Source organism: Panthera pardus, unplaced genomic scaffold (genome assembly GCF_024362965.1).
Source record: "Panthera pardus isolate Hobbes unplaced genomic scaffold, ASM2436296v1 HiC_scaffold_13, whole genome shotgun sequence".
NCBI lineage: Eukaryota > Metazoa > Chordata > Mammalia > Carnivora > Felidae > Panthera > Panthera pardus.
The window spans coordinates 17,380,195-17,401,735 of record NW_026526688.1 but is presented as its reverse complement, the minus strand read 5'-3'; the positions used below and the strand labels follow the sequence as shown (position 1 = coordinate 17,401,735).

The 21,541-nt window shown below is 42.0% G+C and overlaps 1 protein-coding gene across 7 annotated transcripts; it reads right to left on the bottom strand.

Moving 5' to 3' along the window:
- Positions 1–1,192: 1,192 nt before the first annotated feature.
- F11 (coagulation factor XI) lies at positions 1,193–21,313 on the bottom strand. 7 transcript variants are annotated; one of them, XM_019422179.2, is made up of 15 exons: positions 20,928–21,313; positions 20,035–20,090; positions 17,916–18,054; positions 16,080–16,186; positions 15,018–15,177; positions 13,725–13,834; positions 12,857–13,016; positions 10,643–10,752; positions 10,380–10,542; positions 10,184–10,290; positions 6,179–6,347; positions 4,768–4,943; positions 4,099–4,194; positions 3,437–3,576; positions 1,193–3,196 (listed from the first exon to the last, which is right to left on the bottom strand). In XM_019422179.2, the coding sequence occupies exons 2-15, from the start codon at positions 20,087–20,089 to the stop codon at positions 3,035–3,037; spliced, it is 1,854 nt and encodes a 617-aa protein (XP_019277724.2). In that variant the 5' UTR covers position 20,090; positions 20,928–21,313; the 3' UTR covers positions 1,193–3,034. The 7 variants fall into 7 exon arrangements, with proteins under 7 accessions (XP_019277724.2, XP_019277723.2, XP_019277725.1 ...); XM_019422178.2 differs by having other exon boundaries at positions 17,916–18,078; positions 20,928–21,312; XM_019422180.2 differs by having other exon boundaries at positions 17,916–18,608; positions 20,928–21,309.
- Between the last annotated feature and the right edge of the window lie 228 nt (positions 21,314–21,541).

Here is a 21,541-nt window from a genome sequence, read left to right as displayed (position 1 = left end):
CTGTAAAATGCAGGGAGGATAGGCAACCAATGTTTTCACAGCACGAAGTCACTGTCCGGTTTGAGCCAGAGAAGCTCTGGAACTTTTATTTTCTTGCAAGAATTCTTAACATGTTTATAAAACCGCAAGGATCATGCTCTATTTTTGTCAACATGGTAACGACTAATTTTAACAGTTAAATAAGAAATTAAGCTGTTAGTAAGTTGACAGCCTTATACATGTGATGTTTAGTGACTTTCATATCAAGAAAATTGCAAAAATAAAACTACAATGAGACACCTTTTTCCACCTGTTGGGCTCCCAAGTTTGAGCATCCAACTTTGAGTCAGGTAATGGCCTCACAGTTCGTGAGTTTGAGCCCCACATTGGGTGAGCTCAAGCCCCACTCGGGATTTTCTCTCTCTCCCTCTTTCTCTGCTCCTTGTGGAATTCTCTCTCTCTCTCTCTCTCTCTCTCAATAACAAAATCAAAAAATTAAAAAGCAAATTCCCAAGTGTAATGTCATAACGTTAGCCAAAGCGTGACCCTCTCTTACATTGCTAATGGCGGAGACAATTGCCGCAAGTTTTTGGAGAAAAATTGGATAATAGGTATCAAAATTACAAATGCAGTCATGCTTTTTGTTTTGTTTTCAGAAATTCTACTTCCGGGATACATGCTGTAAATTTACCTGCACGCATGTGGATGAGTGAAAAAAAAACTGGAAACCACCCAAGTGTCCATCTGGAGGGGCTGGTGTATGGAATCCCCGCCCTGGGATACCATATTTTTGTAAAATCACAGACTGAGGAAGCCCTGTCCGTCCCGATCAGAACTATTTCCAAGGCAAAACATTACATGGAAAAGAGAGCAGTGCTGAACAGTATACAGAGCGTGTCATCTTTTGGTGCGGACCAGGGGACCTTCTCACTGTATTTTTTTATACCTTCTTTCCATGATTTCATTTGTGAACCGTGGGCATATACTCACTGTTCAAAAACTGAGGTCTTTTGCAACGTTAGGTCTGACAAAACTAACGTGTGTGCTTTTCTCAAATACTTTTCAGGAAAGACTTTGCAGAAAGCTCTTTCCTCTCTGTCTCTCTTTTAAAGAACACCAAACGTTTATTCAGAAATGGATCAGTGACACGTGTTCCCCTCCAACTTGAAGGCTTCTTCCTCTCCTTTGGAACAACAAAAAGACACAAATGGGGAATATAAAGGAAAGATGTCTTCTTCCGAGGAATTATATCCTAACGTATTTTTTTTTTCTTTACTGTGAAGTGTTACAGCAAGACTACTAAGGTAAATAAACAGATACTGAGACGATTATTAGTGCTGTTTGGTAATCTCAATGGCATTCGAGTTTCCGTTCCAGTCCTGTTTGAATCTGCAAGTGTTTCAGATCTGGCCCCCTTATACCACCCCAGCCTTTTTGACGTGGGGTTTTGTTTGCCCTTGGTTGTGTTTTGTCTTCCTCAGCACAAACTCCTTCTTGTCCCAATCTTTGAACCTGCCCCCAAATGCTCTTTCTCTCTCGTCATCGAGCCCTGTGCATCCCTCTCGTTCAAGTGTAAAATCATTTTATACTTGTGTAATTGGCTTATTCGCATTGTTCATGCTAACTAGACTGGGGCTCCGTGAAAGTAGGGACATAGTTACATATGCTAACCACGGCGTCCTCATCGTTCAGTGTGCTCAATAGATATTTTTCATCTTGGACGAGACGTATAGTTGTTGACACAGGGTGAAAATTGCAGTGGAGACAGTGCAGATTCTAGTCAAGGCACCTCATCAGAAACCATAACCGGGCAAATACTCACACTAAAGGGAAAACCCCAGTACTTAGTATACAGGGAGCTGTTTTGAAGGTAATGAGGGCTCTGTGATAACCATCCACTTGTTCCCAAAGTGGTTTTTCCCTGTAGTATGGATGTATTTTGTATTGAATTCTGTCCAATCCCTTTGTGATCTGTAAAGGTCAATTTGTAAACTTACACCCACAGTGGCAGCTTCTCTTAGGAAGGTTCTAGCTTACTCCCTTCATCTCTATCAGCCTCCCTGACCCAGAATCACACTGACTAAGTATACAATCTACACACCTATAATTTTCTAGGCAAGTACAACTTTTAAGATCCGTCCCCTAAGACGGGGTGGCTGGGTTACTCAGTTGGTTGAATGACCAACTTCGGCTCGGGTCATGACCTCACGGTTCGTGAGTCTGAGCCCCGCGTCGGGCTCTGGGCTGACAGCTCAGACCCTGGAGCCTGCTTCGGATTCTGTGTCTCCCTCTCTCTCTGCCCCTCCCCCACTCATGCTCTGTCTCTCGAAAACGAATAAATGTTTTAAGAAATTTAAAAAAAAGATCCTTCCCCTAAGCTACCACTTCCAGGTAAACTACTATCTTTAATCCTTTCCCATACAGAAATTCTGGAGTCCACATTCATGCTCGCTGATGGCTTATGTCTACCCAAACTAATTCAGAAACATATTAAAAGTTGAAATGACAAAGATTCCTGATCATTCTGAAAACATGCCATTGAATCTCATCAAGTTCCTCCTTTACAGAAGGAGGATACTCACGTAGGCAGAGTACGGATTCTTGCAAGTTGATGGTGACGGTCCTTGTCCCCATTCTCTCCAGCCCCCATTTCTCACCTAACAAATCTCTTTATGGTGGTTGCTTTGGCCGCTCTACCCGAGCCTCCGGTGACACAACTCGCTTCTTTCCTGGTATATCTGGCAATCCTTTAATCTTAAAAAATACCACCGTCTCGGATTTCTTTGGCTCAGTAAGGTGTGATCAAAAGGCAAGAGACTGGATGCTGAAAACAAACTATGATTAGCATACAATGGGAATTGTGGAAATGACAGCTTGTGTCTTTTGACGCGTGGCTCACAAATACCAAGGCCCCTCAACGCCTTACTGTCTTGACCCTGGATCCCGCGGAGGAACATGGCGGCTCGGTGTCTGTCTTCTTCAGTCAAATCAAAACCCTCCTCCCGGGAAGACTCTGGTTTGCCTTTCAGGGGTCAAATGACATCTGGGGACTCTTTCACACCTCTTGAGTTTTCTCCAAAATCCAGTCCACGTACTCAACCACATTGGTGTAAACCCCGGGCCGTTCCCTCTGACCGCAGCCTTCTCCCCAGCTGGTGATGCCCACCAAGTGCCAGACGTCGTTGTGTTTACAGGACAGGGGGCCCCCCGAGTCTCCCTGTGATGGGGGGGGGGCAGAAAAAAAAAGGTGCACGGATCGGTTCAGATGCTTCTCGTCTTAAATGCATGGGTCTCAGAGTGATTTCATTTAAAATTCTGTTCTTGGCCCTTTGATAAACTTCACTGTAAGCAAAACAAATTGACCGTGGTTCCCTGCTCCAGGAACCATTTAAGAAGACTCCTTAAATGCATTAAACATTCTCATGTGAATATATTCAATGGCCGAAAACACTCTTACCTTACAAGCATCCTTCCCTCCTTCTCGGTAGCCTGCACAGAGCATCTTATTGGTTATTTTGTGCCCTCTGTATCTTGTCTGGCACTCTTCGGTTGTCACCAAGGGTACGTTGGCTTTCTGGAGAGTATTTTGTATTTTGTCTGAAAAAAATTTTTGGTTTGTGACTGGAATAATCACATATATAATATAAACACGTATGTTTAAAATCAAAAGCGTACCGATACAAAAATCTAGAAAGAAAAAAAAAATACTAGGTTTACCTCCTAGACCTTTTATAACTACAGAGTTATAGAGAATAAATTGTTTCTTAACATTCAGTTTAAAACTAAGCATGGCTCTGACTGGAATTACCTCCCAGAGAAAATAATTGGATAACAGGCTATGACATTTAATAAAAAAGTGCTAGGTTTCACACTAAACTTCATTACAAAAAATTAGTCATTAAAGAGATTGTCATATTTAAAATTTCCAATCAAACAGGGGATCCTCCTCACTTGGGTAATTTTGTCTCTTCATTCTTCATTAGCATGCTTTCTGTAGCTGAAGAATGTGATTATTTTACTCACATTTTAGCTGTGGGACTTGACAGAGCAGAAAAGGTTAAGACGAGACCATGTTCTTTATCTTTAGGGTGGAGCACACACAGAAACATGGTTTCTTACCTCCTAGTTTTCTGTACCCCCATCCAGTCACCCAGCACTCAGCGTATATTATACTTCGATCTCCTTTGGAAGGTAGACATATGGGTCTCTGAGCATCTAAATTTTAAAAGTCATAGTTTAGTCATCAGAAACAAAATACATCTTCTCTCCCAGGAGAGACTCCCTTCTTTCACTTTCTACTATTCAGTGTGTTCTCTATTGTATTCGGGCTGTGCCTCATCGTCATTCACTTTCTCTCCTTGTGTTCAGCGTTCTACATCACGTATCCTGGGACGAGGGAACAAGGAAGAGAAAAGGCACAGCCCTCCCTCCTAACTTCGTCTCTTTAACCAGGTCTGTTGACCCTGTAGAAATTGCCTACTCATTCTGACCCTTGCCCCTAAAAGGGAGATATAGGTCATTTTAATATTCCAATATATTATAGAGTTGGGTCATTCTGTGAACCTGAAGAATCCTGGAGAAAACTCAGCGCTTCACCCACACCCCATAGTAAGATTTAACGATCAGGGAACAGCACCGGTCTTAGCAGACTAAAAGAGTAGCTTAGTAGCCCCTCTCTCATGATCATACCACCTGGAGATTGTGGGGCTCAGGCCATGAACCTGGCAGTGTTAAACAATACATCTAGGCCATCATTGTAGACAACTTTCCATTTAAAATTCGACACACCTGTATAATTCATTGCCGTTTCCAGTTTCAACAAGGCAATATCATACCCACTTTCTGCCATTTCATATTGATCATGAATTATTATTTCTTGAACCCCAAAGAAAGCTGTGTCCTTTTTAACTTCTGATTGATTTAAAATGCCACTATAGACACGCAAGATTTTAGGTGACTCTAACCTAAGGAATAAACAATAGAGGAAAAGAAATTTTCATTACCAAATGATTCCCAAACATTTGAGCTATACTGTTATTTACCTAGCTATTACTAATATTTTCTTCCGGCGGCAGACTTTTTGTCGGAAAGAAGTGATTTCATGCTAAAATTTTTCACTCACATATTCCTCCTGTAGAAGGTCCTGGGTGAGCATTTACTATATTAAACACATAAAAATGAATGAATGCTCTTTTCACCCTCCAACACACACACACACACACACACACACACACACACACACAAACACACTCACGCTCTCTTTCTCTCTCCTCCTCCCTTCCGCCCCCTGACTCCCCCCGTCCCCCACCATGAGGAGTTCCGGGTGTTAGTTTCAACCCTACCATTGATTACCTATCAACCTGAGAAATTCACTTGGATTTTCTTGTACTCCATTTTCCCATATGGAAAAGGTAAAAGGTAAAGGAGGCTATTGACTTCAAACATATCTTTGAGTTATAACATAAGTATAAACAAAAACAAACACACAAAACCATGTCTGGAAACTCAGAGAATACCAAAGTGCAAAGAGGAAGTTTGGCCAACTAAAATTCCCTGGAATACATATACTCTCCTGATGGAGCTTTTAGGTTTGGCCAATATTAAAATTGACCTAAGTAGGGAATCCAATCTGAGGATACGTAATGAACTCTTCCTTCTGTATTTGGAAACGTGGCAGTGGGGTTGGGGGGTGGAGAGAGAGAGAGGAGAGAGGAGAGAGGAGAGAGGAGAGAGGAGAGAGGAGAGAGGAGAGAGGAGAGAGGAGGAGGGGGAGGGCAAGAAGGAGAAGGAGGGGAGGGGAAGGGAGCAGAGGGAGAGGGGAGAGGAGAGGAGTGGAAAGATGGAGAGAGAGAACGACAAATTTAGAGAAGGGGAAATTTTCATTGTGTTTGGCTCTGGACCTGATGCCAAGACAAGCACAGATGATATGTTCTGATGGGAAATAACAAGAACACCCCTGGGCATGTGGATGCATTTAAATGGGAAAGCAGAATAATATGCCATCATATTCCTACACCTAATCTGATGCTGGTAGACCATAACTGTTCTTTCTTTTTGCCTTTTTTTTTTTTTAACTACAGGGATTTAATGTAGCAAATAGGGTAATTTACATTTTTAAAATATTTACTAAAATGCTAATGACAGATTTCAGTATACGGGCGATCCCCGGGGAACTAATAAAATCGGTAATGGTACTGACCCAATCAAACAGTGGGCAGCTGTTAGTATCCACTGGTTTCCAATGATGGAGCCTCCACACAGGTGTCTCTGGGCAGGTGATGTGATATGCAGAGTTATCTGCCATGGCCACTCACCATGAACAGATGCCTCTCCTCCAACAATTCTGGGCTTGATTTTGGTCGTACACACTACAACAGAAGGGTTGCAATGAGTGGCTTCCTAAGTCTTCCTTTTCCATCAGCAGTTATGTCCCTTCAGGCAGAAAGAGAAGAAAACCTGCCCTCGATTCAGTACCTTATCACGACCTTGACTTGAAGAAATTTTATAATCAACTCAGCAAGCAAAGCTTGCACAGGAAAATTGCATGACTAAGTCACCTCCTAATGACATGCTCCCAAAGAATGTCTCATCCGGTCCTGCGTGGCAGTCTTCTCCTCCCTCATCTGCTAACCCTGATGGTTCTCTTAAAGCAGTTGTCAAGCGTGGCCCTTGGACCCATCGCAGCACTCGGGAATTTCTTAGAGATGCAACTTCTTGAGCTCCCCTCAGACCCAGTAGATCAGAAACTTGGACAACGGAGCCTAGAAATCTGAACGTCAACCCGCCCTGCTGAAATTGGAGAAATACTGTCATAAAGAAAAGTGAGCACCCTCCTCTCAGTTTACAGCTTTTGTCCAATTCCTATCTTCTTCCGCTCAGGCTGACCTTTGGTCCCAGAGTCTCCTGCTCCAGCTGGGCACCAGCCAAGCATGGGCTGCTCTTCTGTCTGTGAACTGCTTCTCCTTTTGGCTTTGTTGACAGTTTGGGGTTCTCCCGGTTCAACCCTTGATACTTTCCAAGCACTTTGATTCACCTTTACCCCCTCTGTTTCCTCCTGTCTTAGCTGCCCTGGGCAGGATGGTCCTTTTTGCTCCTACTTCCTGGCACGCCAAATGAGAACCCACCCTGCCAATGGGAGCCCTGGCCAGATCTGCCCCAGTAACCTAGATGGAATTGGAATGAGGTGTTCCGGGACAATAGTATTCTAGAGCAATGCTTCTCATACTTTAATGTGCATATGGATCACCTGGTTATCTTTTAAAATGCTGATTCTGATCCAGCGTGGGGGCGGGAGGTTGCTGAAATTCTTTCTAGCAGGCTCACTGCTGATGTCAACATGCTACACCCAGACCACACTTAGACTAGCATGGCTCAGAGGACCAGGGAGGCTTCATGTCCTTAGCTACAGGAGGAGGAGTGTGAAGTTAGCAAAAGGGTCAGCAGTCAAAAGCCAAGTCCTTGGGGCGCCTGGGTGGCTCAGTCGGTTAAGCGTCCGACTTCGGCTCAGGTCATGATCTCACAGTTCGTGAGTTTGAGCCCCGTGTCGGGCTCTGTGCTGATAGCTCAGAGCCTGGAGCCTGCTTCAGCTTCTGTGCCTCCCTCTCTCTCTGCCTCTCCCCTGCTCATGCTCTGTCTCTCTCTGTCTCAAAAATAAATAAGCTTTAAAAAAAAGCCAAGTCCTTGATAGTCTGTTCCCTGGTTTTGTGTGGGTGTAGAACAATCTCTCTAGGACTTTCTTTTCTGAACAGGAAAATAGACGTATAATCCTGGGGCAAACTTCAAATAGGAAGACAGGAGTCTTGAAGAAAACTCTAGTTGGTAGCAAGCAGAGGCAGAAGAAAGCTGCGTGTGTTTGTGAAAGCTTAAACAGGCTGGCACACTGAGAAAAGTGTTCTCACCTGAGGGTGGATGGGGTGAGATTCGTTTCAGAGAAACATTTTGAAGATTTTGACTAGATTCTGGAATTACAGGGAAGCCCTTGTGATTTACGAGGAAAGGCAAAGTTTAGGAAAATGAATGGGTATACAGTAACTAAAATACGTTATAAACAATTCAATAGTGCCTTTCTTAGGGACAAATGATAGGTCTTGATGTTCATTCTATTTTGTCTCTCAGTTCAAACAAAATGCTGCAAATATCTGTGTTTAGCATTAGATTTTGTGTTAGGAAACATTTCTTTTTTTTAAATTTTTTTTTTTTCAACGTTTTTTATTTATTTTTGGGACAGAGAGAGACAGAGCATGAACGGGGGAGGGGCAGAGAGAGAGGGAGACACAGAATCGGAAACAGGCTCCAGGCTCCAAGCCATCAGCCCAGAGCCTGACGCGGGGCTCGAACTCACGGACCGCGAGATCGTGACCTGGCTGAAGTCGGACGCTTAACCGACTGCGCCACCCAGGCGCCCCAGGAAACATTTCTTTTGATAGCAATTCCTCTGTATCTTCAGAAAGTTACGTTGAAGGCCAATGATAGCGTAAGATATGAGAGTCACCTCAGTTATATATCCCCTCCCATTAGGGTATTATTTCATCGGACGTAGTGCAGGAAAACCTAATTATCTAGTTTCAGAAGGTGCACTAAAAAGTCTTAAGATTTTCTTTTCCTTTATCTTGTATTCTCTGCCTCAGCTATCAATCTCCACCTGATATATTCTGTAGCCTTCATACGCCAGAATCCATACATTCATCAGAGAAGAACATAATGAAAGGAAAGTGGGGGATGGGTTCAAGTGTTGAGTGTTGGTTCCCATTTTAGAAACTACGTCAACATCACTGACAACAACATCTGCCAAGCGTCCCTTCTGGTGCTTAGCAGAACGAAGACAACAGAATTATCATAAATGCTCCTTCTTAGATAAATATATTGTAAGGAAAACAGAATATAGGAGATACACCTTAATTGACTGGCTTTTTAAAGGAGTTTGGGCCATCAGATCCCTCTGTACTCCAGGAAGGCATGGTTTCCTCGTTAGGACGTTAGATTGGACACAATATTGTACATGTTACAAAACAAGTTCTCAGAAGTTAAGGATTTACTCTCCTCTCAGTAGAGAAATAATTCTGGCATTTTAAAGGAGTTTGGGCCATCAGATCCCTCTGTACTCCAGGAAGGCATGGTTTCCTCGTTAGGATGTTAGATTGAACACAATATTGTACATGTTACAAAACAAGTTCTCAGAAGTTAAGGATTTACTCTCCTCTCAGTAGAGAAATAATTCTGACACAGAAGATTTTTATACTCTGAAAACTGTTACAAATTATAATCATCACTTCTATTTTACTCATTAAATCTCAGTTGAATCTTAAATTGATAGTACATTATAATATCGGACATTAAGCAAGAAAAAAGTCTAAAATATGTAGTTTTATGTGAATTAGTAAGCACTAAAGCCATCATAGGTTATTACGGTAATTTAGAGAAAAGTGCGATAATGTTTCCTGTTGGAGATTCTGTCTGGAGATCATTCTGTTTGCCCACAAACCATCCCTCAGTACTATGCTCAGAAATTAGCCCCTAGAATTGGCCACAGCTGATCTTATTTTCAGTGTAATTTGTATCACATTTTACACATATTGTAGGTCTTGTTTAATCTAGAGAATCTTTTTATTTTCTTTCCACCCTGTGACACTCATTGTTCTAAATAAATAGAGTTTTACTGTAAATTTTTGCCAATATTCATAAGTATGCAGAATACTTGCAGGGGATCTGAAAAAATGAAGACCCCTGAAGGGGAGCTACTTTATTTCTAGAATACATACAAATTTTTTCAAACATATGGTAGTTATTTATGTTTCAACTAAATACCAAGTAATGGCCAATGGACAGAAAATAAATAATCTGATTAACCAAATTCCTGACCGATACTCAATCTTCAAGGATAATAAGAAAGATAGCCTTCATAGTAGGAATTGAACATAAAAGTGTTGACTGAGCCTGAGTCTCACCATAAACTGTATACATGTGTCCAATTAAAACCCATACTCACTTAATATTAGGTAATGCAGAGTTTAGTTGAGGCCCAATATTTACCACTAAAACATGGTCAGCCTGGATGACAGGAGTAAAACTAACAGAAAATTGTATCTAAGTTGGTTATTGTACTAATTTTCTCCCCTTTGCGGTTACTATTGACGCTGAGAGTCATGATACATTTGTTATAAAATAACTTCTTCAGATGTATTTTCTCGCGTGCCATTAAACTCACCATTATCCATTTTACATAACCTTAACGTATATCCAGAGATGCCTCCTCTCCCATGAAGTATTTTCGTTGGAGATCCATTTGAAGAGAGTTTTAAGTAACATTTACCCCTGCAGGTGGGAAACAGAAGAGTATAAACATAACACCCCCCTCGAGGAGATGGGACGGGAGTATCTGTGCAACTCTTTGTACGTCTTACTTCCCTCCGTTGCAAGATTCTGGAGATGGCGAATAGGTAAAAAACTGGCAGCGGATGGAGTCGGTACACATTTTCTGGCAGGCTTCGTGCCCTTTCACGTCAACAATGTCCAGTTCTTCTCCCAAGAAATCAGTGTCGTGGTAAAATGAGGAATGACAGAACACTAGGCAGGAAATCACACATCAGGTACAAGACACCAAACTTACCACGAGTCGACCTAGGTTTGTTGATCTTGATCAGGAGAGAGTGGCTCCATTGTTTACCTGGGACACTGTGCCTGCAGGTTTGCAGACTGAAACCAGAAAGAGCTTTGTCCTTCTTAATGCGTGTACTTGGCAATCCACTTTCAGATGTTTTTAGGAGACAAAGATTTCTAACAGAAAAAAAAGGGGGGGGGGAGGAGGGAATGTAAATGGATCATGTAACACATATCAAAGAAAAGAACCGTTTTTATAACACGTACAAAAGTCAACTCATGTTGGTGTGTTTAAGAGTGAACAATTTCTCATTTTGTAAGTACTTTTCATACATCACTGAGTCAGACCCCATGATCCATAGGTTGTAGACAGGTCTTCAACAGGATACCACTTGCCTCCACAAAAGTTTTCTGAGCTGTTTCTATCGCCAGTGTTCCTACCATTTTCCTTCTTTCTCTCCTCTTTTTCAACACTCCTCGCCCATTTCAAAGATTCCGTAACTTTCATGCTCTGGAGAAATCTGTTATCCAGAGTTGCTTCAGGCTCAGACGCGGATAAATGACATTCATCACAGGCTCCGTACAAGCAGCCTCTTCTTGGAACAAAACAACTTTTCCTGATTAGCCCCAAATCACAGTCTAGAGCAGTGCTGTCCAATAGAGTTTTCTGCAATGATGGACACGGTCCATGCCCGTGCCACCCAATTCAATAGCCCCTAATCACATGTGGCTACTGAGCACTTGAAATGTGGCTAATACAGCTGAAGAGATGACTATTTAGTTCTATTTAATTTTAATTAATTTCAATTTAAAAAGCCAAGTCTTGGCTTCTAGCACTCATGTTCCTCTCTCACCCTGTATTGAGGATCCAGTGTTTTACCCCTCTTACAGGTATTGACCGGGAATGTTATAAAAGGAGTAAAAAAAGAAAATGAGCAGTGATTAGGCATCTTTCTAATTTGTGCCATTTATAATGCAGTCTTTGAACCCCCTTTCTTCTCTGACTGCATTCAGTCCCTTCAATTACCAGCGGTTATGCTAGTGACACCCAGACACAGATCCAGAACACAAACCTCTCCTCTTAGTTCAAGATTTCCCTTTACAACTTCCAGATCAACATTTCTCTCTGGAGGTCCCCTGGGCATCTCTTCCCTCTTGAAATCTGCGCCTCATGAAATCTGCATCCCAGTCATGGGTATTTTTATCCTTTCGATTCCTTGGGCCAAAAGTCTAAGAGCTCTCACTGACTCTTTCCTTCAGAGCAGACAACCAGTCAACAGATGTTATTGCCTCCCCATTGGACAATACATCCCAACCTGATGACTTCTCTATCACTTCCACTCTTGTCCAAGTAGGGCAGGGTTTTCGTCTCTTTCGTTCACTAGTGGTATCCCTGGTGTTTAGAACAGTGGCTCATATGCAGTAGGCACCAAATAAATTATATCGTTGAGTAAATGAAAGTAACAGATATATTTTCATGGGACCAAACTAGTGCTTCCAAAAGTCACTCAATGGAAAACCAGGCTTGCTTGACGGACAAGGACCTCAAGGGCCTAACCCAGCTGGATTCTGGGGGACCCATTCCTCACACAAACAGCCAAGTCAGGCAAATACCGGGGGCTCTGAGAATTCCCATTCAGATAATATAGAGCATCGAGATTCTGAAGCACTCTTAAGTGGGGGTTTTTGGTTTCTTGTTTTTGTTTGTTTGTTTGTTTTAGTGAATCTTATTAATGAGGAACAACAACCCCAGCAGATATCCCTTTAATGATCAAAGACCTTTCCCACGTTTCAGCATGGTTTCCTGGATTGGCACCCATCGGTAGGAAAACAGCATCTCAATTCTCAAGTACCCCTCCACAATTACCCCCAATTCCATTAATATAGGCCTTCCTTTCCACCTCTCTTCACTTCAGATTTGACATTTCCCTGATACTCCCAGCCCTTTCTACTCTAGGTTCACTGATCTCCAACTGGGCACTGGACTAAGTTGCCCCTTGAGGGTCATCCTTATGTTCTTTACTCCGTTCAGAACGAGGCAACCCTCCCTTTGCTGCAGGCAGAGACCTCCCTCAGCTCAAGAAAACAAGAGTCCTCGGTAACCTCAGGTTTGCAGTCATCAGGTGGCGAATGCAAAGAGAGAGGGGCTAGGCATTCTTCCCAGCAACTTTGGCCTGTCCTCTGCAGACATTTAGATTAAATGTGTAGCTGCTCAGAAGTTTTTAAAGGATGGACCTTGATCGGCCATCTTAAGGCGTGAATCTTCATCTTAATTCCTTACCTTTCAGATTCTTTTGGCCATTCTTGAGAAAGGAAGGTAAAAAACAGACAACTGGGGTGGTGAGTACAAATGCGGCGACAGACAAAGACATCCGGAGCCATGACACTGCCGATGTTACTGTCTGCAAATGCCGTACTAGGGAAAACGTCCCTGATACAAGCTGTACGACAGAAGAAACCATGTTTAAGAAATCAACTCCCCAATACAATCAGTAAAATCCCAGCTAGAGTATTTGTAAATTCCATATAAAACGTTTGTTGCGGGGTGAAGAGGGATGAGTGGGCCAAGCACGGAGGAGGTTTTTAGGGCAGTAGAAATTCTCTGTACGATACCGTGATGATAGATAGATATCATTATACACTTATCCAAACCCATGGAATATACAACACCAAGAATGAACTGGAATGTAAGCTGCAGGCTCTGGGGCGATTATGATGCGTCAATGTATGTCAATCGATTGTAACAAATGTACCACTCTGGTGGGGGCGGGGGGTGTTGATAATAAGGGAACCTGTGCATGTGCCCCGGGGCAGGGGTCTATGGGACACCCATACTTTCCCCTCCATTTTGCAGTGAGCCTAAAGTTGAACCTAAAATCTTAACAACAATTCTTTTCACAGTTTGTTTGTCCCGAGCTCTTTAAATTTTTTTCATTCGGAAAACTGGAGTGATTATTTTACACTTTAAATTCAAATATCGCTCTAATTACATGGGACATGATGACATTTTTCACACGAAGAAGGTAAAAGATCATTTGGTCCATTTCACCAGGGGGCGCACATGGGTGTCCTAAGTCAGGCCCCTCATCCCCACCACCCGCACCTACTATTTAATGGTTAAACCACCTCGCCGAGAAAGTAACAGTTACCCAGCTTAGAAAGCGCACAGGATTTTAGCGAAAATCCGGAGACCACTTTAGTGAGCTTCATTATTCTGGTTGGTGTCCCCATGTGGGTGTACTTCAGCAGACAAATGTTTCTGAATGAAAACAAAAATGGGAAAATGTTTTACTCGTCGAAATACATGTAGGAAACAACATGAGACGATACGAAATGCCAGTCTAGAGAGTTCCTGGGCTGACAGCTGAGGATCTGCTCTGAAAAGCATCAAGCTGATGCTGGACAGCAGGACTTGAGTCCTTCCTCTGCCAGGACCTGGGGGGCCCCTGAATTTTGTCAATTCTAGTTTTCATCACTTAAATGACACCTTTGGAGAGATGACGGCCTGAAGAATCGGAGGGAGGAAGTAATGAATTCTCAAGCCCTTCTCTACTCCCCATTTCCTGGCGTGCTGTCCCTGTCGTGTCAAGTCTCAGACATGAAATATGTTAAGAAGATGTAGCTTGAGCTGAGCCAAACACAAAACGTGAAAACTTACTTCTAAATCTGAGCATTCGGTTTTATCGCCGTCGTTTTTGGAAGGAGTGACGGATGCTTTATTATTACTTATATTATTCACCTCCTTGTGAATGTGGAGAGTGGCATGGAAAAACCCAAAAGGGAATCCAAATAATGGTCATTTAAACTTAGTTCTCCTTTTTTTGTTGGGTTCTAGATCAGTGTGGTTTCCTATACAACCCTAGAACATCTCAGAAATTTCTAAATATAAAAGTTAGTGATATTTTTTTTCCCTAAAAAAAATTTTTTTTTAACGAGAACACCGATTCGTCATTGGAGATCAGGTCATTTCTACATTCTCACACATTTATCTCCAGCATATTTCAAAATCCAGTTTGGGGTGGATTTTAAAACACTTCGCATGGGCTTCAGTTATTCTGTCTTAGATAAGGAACGCTTACTTAGAGAGGTCTGAGTAGGTTTTCCCTTCGGTTCTATAATCCTTAGGCTGGGAATGACGCAGTCAGATCAACTGTAACTGTCTCAAAACTTCCAATTAAGAAACGTATCACTTTTTAAATTAGCCAGGCGATGGGTGAAGCAGATACAACAATGTCAGTAAAAAGACAGAGTCCTTAACATAAAGGAAATGCATTTCTGCTGCTTTCTGTGAAGAAAACTATTAGCACTGTACTTGTTCTAGAAATGTCGTTTGGGGGCTGAAAACAAAAATTCTGGCATCAAGTCGAGGAGAAATTTTGTTTTCCATCAGACAATGCGACGATCTACTCACTGTCCGCGGGCTCAGCCTACGGCTCACTCACCGATGCTCCGTGCTTGGAAACTGCTTCGTTGCATATGTGAAAAAGTGACAGTGCACATCATTTGTGCATCTCTCTTGGCATTCCTGGGCATCCCTGGTCATCAAGCTCTTATAGTTCATGCCCTTCATGTCCAGGTCCACGTACATATTCCTGTGGCAAGCTGGAGACAAAAGCAGACAACGTGGCGGTCTTCCAGACTCCAGAGCCAACCTGAACGGTGCTACGTTAGCAACTGCCCTTCCTGACTTACTCTTTCAACTCTTCCAGTCACTCTTTCTCAGAAATCCTTTGTTTTCATCTTCATCTGCTTAACTTCTACGCTCACATGGAAGCAGAAAAAGAATGAAAATGCCCTTCTTATGGTGCAATAGTATTAGACTTGTAAATTGCTGTGTTAACTTTCTGCCCTGGCCTCCCTTGTCTCCTTAACTCCACTGACTGATTGATCCGCTAACCTACTGGAGGATCTTTGGACGGTTAAGTGTCGTCTCAACCTTCCTAGTTGCTCCTTTGATTCGAAGTAATATGTTTAGTATGGACTTACAGGGGCACCTGGGTGGCTCAGCTGGTTAAGCGTCTGACTTTGGCTCAGGTCATGATCTCACAGCACGTGAGTTCGAGCCCCGCGTCGGGCTCTGTGCTGACGGCTCAGAGCCTGGAGCCTGCTTCGGAGTCTGTGTCTCCCTCTCTCCCTGCCCTTCCCCTGCTCAGGCTCCAGGCTCTGTCTCTCTCTCTGCCTCACAAATAAATAAACATTACAAAAATATGGACTCCTATATAAAACTTTAAGCTGGGAAGAGAAAGATGAATGATGAGAACTGATACAGTAAGACGTGTCCTTCTAGTTGGGTAAATTTTAATGAAGGGGGGACAGAGTGTGCGTGCTAGCTTTGACTCTTCCCTTAAAGAACTTCATTAGGAGACTCTAAGTCCACACCGCAGGGTTTTGTTTTATAGCCATAAAAGCATATGTGATATAACTATATATATATATATATATATATATATATATATATATATCATAGTAACTAAGTGTTTACGAATTCTAATAGGACATCTTACCACTTATTTGATGTGGGCATTGCTTGAAAGAATATCCAGAAATTGCTCCTGTCATATTCACCCTTGGCAGTGTTTCTGTTACACTGTCTTTCAGGATACAAGTAAACCTGCGTGAGAACTTACGTTTTAAAATAGTGGATCTTAAAAGTCAGCACACAGAAAATCAGAGACAAAGAAACAAACTGCTCTATCTGATGCCAAAACAAATATTTTCTTAGCAAAGCTGTTTGTTTGTTTTTTTCCATTCTAACATCCCTTCACTTAAGAGCTCACCTACAGTTTTCCCTACTAACTGGAAACAGGAGTGAACTATGGCCCGTTGGTCAAGCAGCCCTCTGCCTGTTTTTTGCAGCCCATCAGCTGAGAATGGAGTCTTATTGCTAAATGGTTACATTTTAAATAGTTATAGAAGTACTTCTATAATATCTTTGACTTTGCTTCTGGATCCATCATTGCTAAAATATTCAACCCCGGCTTTGTCAAGAAAAAGTTTGCCAACCCTTGTTGTAGACTCCAGAGTAGTAATTTTTTAAGTTAAGGATACTATGTAAATATCTATGAATGCAGCAATAATACACAAACATGTTGATTACTTACCTCTGTAGTAAAGCTTCATCTTTGAATGTTCAAGTTCAACATGGAAACAAAAGTGGTGGATGGAATGTCCTAAAAGTCTTTTTAATGTTTTTATCTATTTGTTTTGAGAGAGAGAAAGCGGAAGCAGAGGAGGCACACACAGAGAGAGAGAGAGAGAGAGAGAGAGGGAGAGAAACCCAAGCAGGCTCCATACTGTCAGCATAGAGCCCAATGTGGGGCTCAGTCTCATGAAAGCATGAGATCATGACGTGAGCCAAAACCAAGAGTCGGACACTTAACCGACCGAGCCAGCCAGGTGTCCCCAAGTGTCCTATACAGATATAGCTATTAATACTGGTTAATAGCTATAAATTTTATTTGGGGGACACCTGAGATGTTATAAAGGGGTTCTTGTTACAATCGTTTCCTTTATGTAGGAAAAGGTATGTTGAAATATTTAGGAGTAAAATGTTATAATGTTTTCAAATTATTTCAAATGGTTAAATAGAAAGATAGACAGATGATAGATAGATATAGATAAGGCACAAATGACGAACAAAAAACTTGGTGGTGACAGGGGATCACTGTGCTGTTCTTTCAAACTACATTTATAAATATTAAAAAAAAAAGATTTTTTTTAACATTTATTTATTTATTTATTTATTTATTTAAAAAAAATTTTTTTTCAACGTTTTTTATTTATTTTTGGGACAGAGAGAGACAGAGCATGAACGGGGGAGGGTCAGAGAGAGAGGGAGACACAGAATCGGAAACAGGCTCCAGGCTCCGAGCCATCAGCCCAGAGCCCGACACGGGGCTCGAACTCACGGACCGCGAGATCCTGACCTGAGCCGAAGTCGGCCGCTTAACCGACTGAGCCACCCAGGCGCCCCATAAATATTTATTTCCTAATAAAATAATTGAAGGAAAATCACCGGTTTGAATAATATCAAATATCAATAATGAATCAAAAAGCAAGGAACAAAACGATTAAGAGGCGTAATAACAGCGGAGAGAAATAAGAGTACCGCTAAAATCTAGACCACAGAGGAGCTAGAAAGTCCACACTGAGAGGCATGTCTGCTCCTCCCTGATCTGCCTGGGCACGATTTTTTTTCCTGCAATACTTAATATTTCAATTGAAGGACCACGTGTTTTCCCATCATTAACCTTCCATTTTCTAAAATGGTAGATGAATACTTATTGGTAAGTAATCAACCCGGAAAGCTACTTCCTCTGTGCAGAAACGCGAACATTTACCATCTGGTAGGATCTTCCGACGACGATTCAGCCATGAAGGTGAAAAGCAGACATCTCGGATGGTGGGTGCAAATAAGCTGACAGTGCTTGGCGCTTGGTGTGAAAATGGTAGTCACGTCTCCTCCTTGAAAGCCGGTATCTGTGAACAGCTTAGTCACACATTCTGTGATGTAATACGTGGCATGAATTATTGGGGGCTTTAGTTGCACGTATCGAATTAGATAATAATCTCACAAAGGCAAGCGAAGTAGGTCTACTTCCCAGGAAATGCGCCTGAACTTGGAAATCAGAGCAATCAACACTTTGATGTTGGTTGATTGGATGAGCAGCCTCAGACAGAAAAAGAAATCGCAAAATGGCACATTTGCCTCGATGGAACTGTGCTTCTGAGGGATTATCTTGGAGATGAGGGTGCTTTGCGGGTAACTGAATAGTTTCTCAGAGCTTTCCTGGCCAAAGATGTTCCTTAGGGTCACATCCAAGTCTGGAAGGGGCCGCCTGCTTTTCCCTTTCCCTGTTGCTTGTTTGTCAAAATTCCTTGTTTATATGAAACAAAAGATCCAGAGTGATGGTTTTTCAATAGTGTTTGATGGCCCTGGCTGTGATACACTGTATCACCTCACTATTTAAAATGGGCCAGTTTAGGAACAGGAACTGTAGATTCTCAGAAAAATATCTGAATTCCCATTCCAGCTGAAACCACACACAGGTATTTTTTTAAAAGCTAAGTTGGATAAAACCCATTTTTTTTTTCTGTTTCTACCCTTGATCTTAGCCAAAAGGACAAGAAACGATTTTTTTTTTCCGTTTCTAGAAAGAGATATTTAATATTCTAGCTTATGGCTCTTTGGGTCATTATTACTCAGTCACTGAAAAAAAAGGTTGTAGTTTTTAATCTTAGTACACTGCCATTAAGAAGGCTTCTTAATATCTTTCATATATGTAGCATATGCATGCTATATATATATAAATGTATACATACACTTATAGTAAAAATGAAATACTTTGGGAAGGATAAAATATAACTCAAATATTTATCGTAGTAACAAACATACCAATGAGTATGTGGGAAAGTACGTAGGTACAGAGCAGTGAAAACTATCACTAAAACTATCACTAGATTTAGCCAGGGTCTTGGATGGGGAAAATTCCAACTTTATTTTCACTAACCTCTACCCAAAACGTGATACAGCCTTCCATCATTGATGCAACAAACCACAATGTTCATAGTATCTGCTTTGTCATACTAAGATTACAGATTTAAAAAGAAAACATGACTGCTGCCGATATCCTCAAATAATATCACCAGCTCGGTGGTGATAATTACTTTGCAGTTTTAGACCCACCGCTAAATCTTGTTACATCATGTGTCAATAAGAAGCACATCTATTTTTGTAACAGGTTTTGTTTTGTTTCGTTTTGTTTTTACATTTTCACTAACGATATTGCAATACAATTGATTTTCTCGGCAATCCTTTGTATTTTTACTTTACGCCTTCGAAAACATGACTCTGAGAACGCAGTCCAAAGAGATCTCTGGGGAAAAAGAGAGTCAAGGATCCCTGCCACAGCCTGTGCTCAAAACCCACCACATACGCCTTCTAACTTACCCAACTATAACCTCTGCATATAGGATAATTTTCTCCAAGATTTGCAGCTACCCAAGAGTGACCCGGAGGTGAACAGAAACCTGCCCCCTCTCCCCAGGCTCCGGGCGGCTTCCTTGGAGTTGCAAGGCGGCCCCTCATTAGTTAAGAGTCTGTTTGCACCTAGAAGTGTTCTCATGGTCCACGGAAATCCCACCATGCGATGCAAAGAAAGTAATAATTACCACCAAACTTGTCATGACTGATGCAGATTTGGATATAAACAGAGGTACAGATTTGGATATGACTTATACATATGGACCCAGATTACTACTATTATGACCAATTCCTGTTCTTTAATTGCCCTCCCTGTTTTGAAAACCCCTGGAGCCCTTAAGTGAAAAATAAAATGATTTAATGTCCTTCCGTGGAGTAGATGGTGTGGGCCTGTAGATAAGCCCTTCTGTTTTCCAGTCTTCAAAGCAGGAAATTAAGCTGTTTCCAATTCTTATCTGAGCTTAAGCTCTACTTACCACTGGAAACTGAGGCAAATAAAATGAAATGTACCACTCGATATAATAAAATCATCCTACAAAAAGAAAAATGTGTATGTATTTAGAGCATGCAAAGTGAATTTATAAGCAGTTCACTGACATCAGGGTTCACAAGAAACAGGGAGGGAGAGGAGTGGTGAATTCTACGGTATTTGCAGGTTGTTACGTTAATGCTGAATTTTACCTTCCCCAAATCCTAGGACACTCCCCAGGATGATAGCACGTAGAGTTCAAGACTTTCCTAGTTCTGAAGAACCCAGAGCGGACGGGGGGAGTCCCCCCATCTCTGCTTCCCCAGTGCCTCCAGCTCACCATTAACCAGATATTTTTCATTGTTGTCATCCGAGCCCTCCCCAACTCGTTTTTCCATTTTTGTGTTCTTTTCCAATTTGTTTCCTTCCTTTCCATCTTTGAAGTCTCTCTCTGTACCTCTTGGAAGCTCTAAATGACTTTCTACTTACGACGTTACCATTTAGAAAAGTCTGCTGCAAGTATATTCATAGACCGTCTTCCTTACCTATAAATGTACTTATCCTCACAAAGCATCGAACTAACTGCTCTGTGAAAAACTCACTATCAGTGAGACGCATCAAGACTTGCTATTGTTTTAACCTCGATCTTGAAAATCCTTCTAATTTGTCAAATACTTGTTAGTGATGACAAATTATTCTTTCATTCTGTATCTCCTCTCAAATTGGTTGGGGATAAAAGCTTGTAAAATGTCGAGTCAGATAAATTGTAATAAATCAATCATTCTCTATTGTAAAAAAATTTGTAAGACCCCCCCCCCCCCCCCCGCCTCCCCCATGGTAGGGAAAGGCACTTCAAGGAAAATTTGCTGGAGAGAAATCAAAGAATTTTTGAAATCGTACCTGAAAATATTTTGTTGGCCTGTTTGCCACCTTCTCAACAAGAGGGTTTCTCTTCTTCCAAAATGGTCTTCATCCTCCTCTAAATGAGCTTGGGCAGGACACGTTCACTCAACTTTAATGTTTACTTTTCCCGATTCCCGATGTTGTGTAACGGTGTCTTTTCTTACAGCAGTGTCTGCGAGAGCTCTCAAAAGCTCGGTGTATCTAAAGTGGTCCAGTTGCTCGCTCTTTCAAGACAACACATCTTTTTGTCTTATTTCACCGTGTATTTTTCAAAACTTCCCCCCCCAGAGAGACTGAGAGAGAACTTGAATTTGTGTGGCTTAGCAACTGGCCCCTCACACTGGGATGCCTGGTAACCACAGCTGCTCTTAACCACACTGACAAACATCGGCTGTTAATCATTAATTCTCGCCTAACTCGAGGCTCACAGTCTACAAAGAAAACGGGGAAGGTCTGGTGGCTTCTTGATGCGCGGTGTGGCCCCGGGGAACGTCACCTGTTGGGGGTGGGGACAAAGGAAGGCGCGGACTGTAGGTGCCCAGCGCTCCTAGACTCAGTTTCCCTTTGTATCAAGTCGCCTCCTCCGGGGTTATGTTGATATGGTCAGTTCC

Excerpts from the sequence above, each read along its gene's own strand:
- F11 (XM_019422178.2), bottom strand. The coding sequence starts at position 20,089 with ATGATTTTATTATATCGAGTGGTACATTTCATTTTATTTGCCTCAGTT. Across the intron at positions 13,017-13,724 it reads CTGTGCGCTTTCTAAGCTGG|CTTGTATCAGGGACGTTTTC; the intron begins GTAACTGTTACT and ends TCTGTCGTACAG. Across the intron at positions 3,197-3,436 it reads GAGGGAAGGATGCTTGTAAG|GGAGACTCGGGGGGCCCCCT; the intron begins GTAAGAGTGTTT and ends CCCCCATCACAG.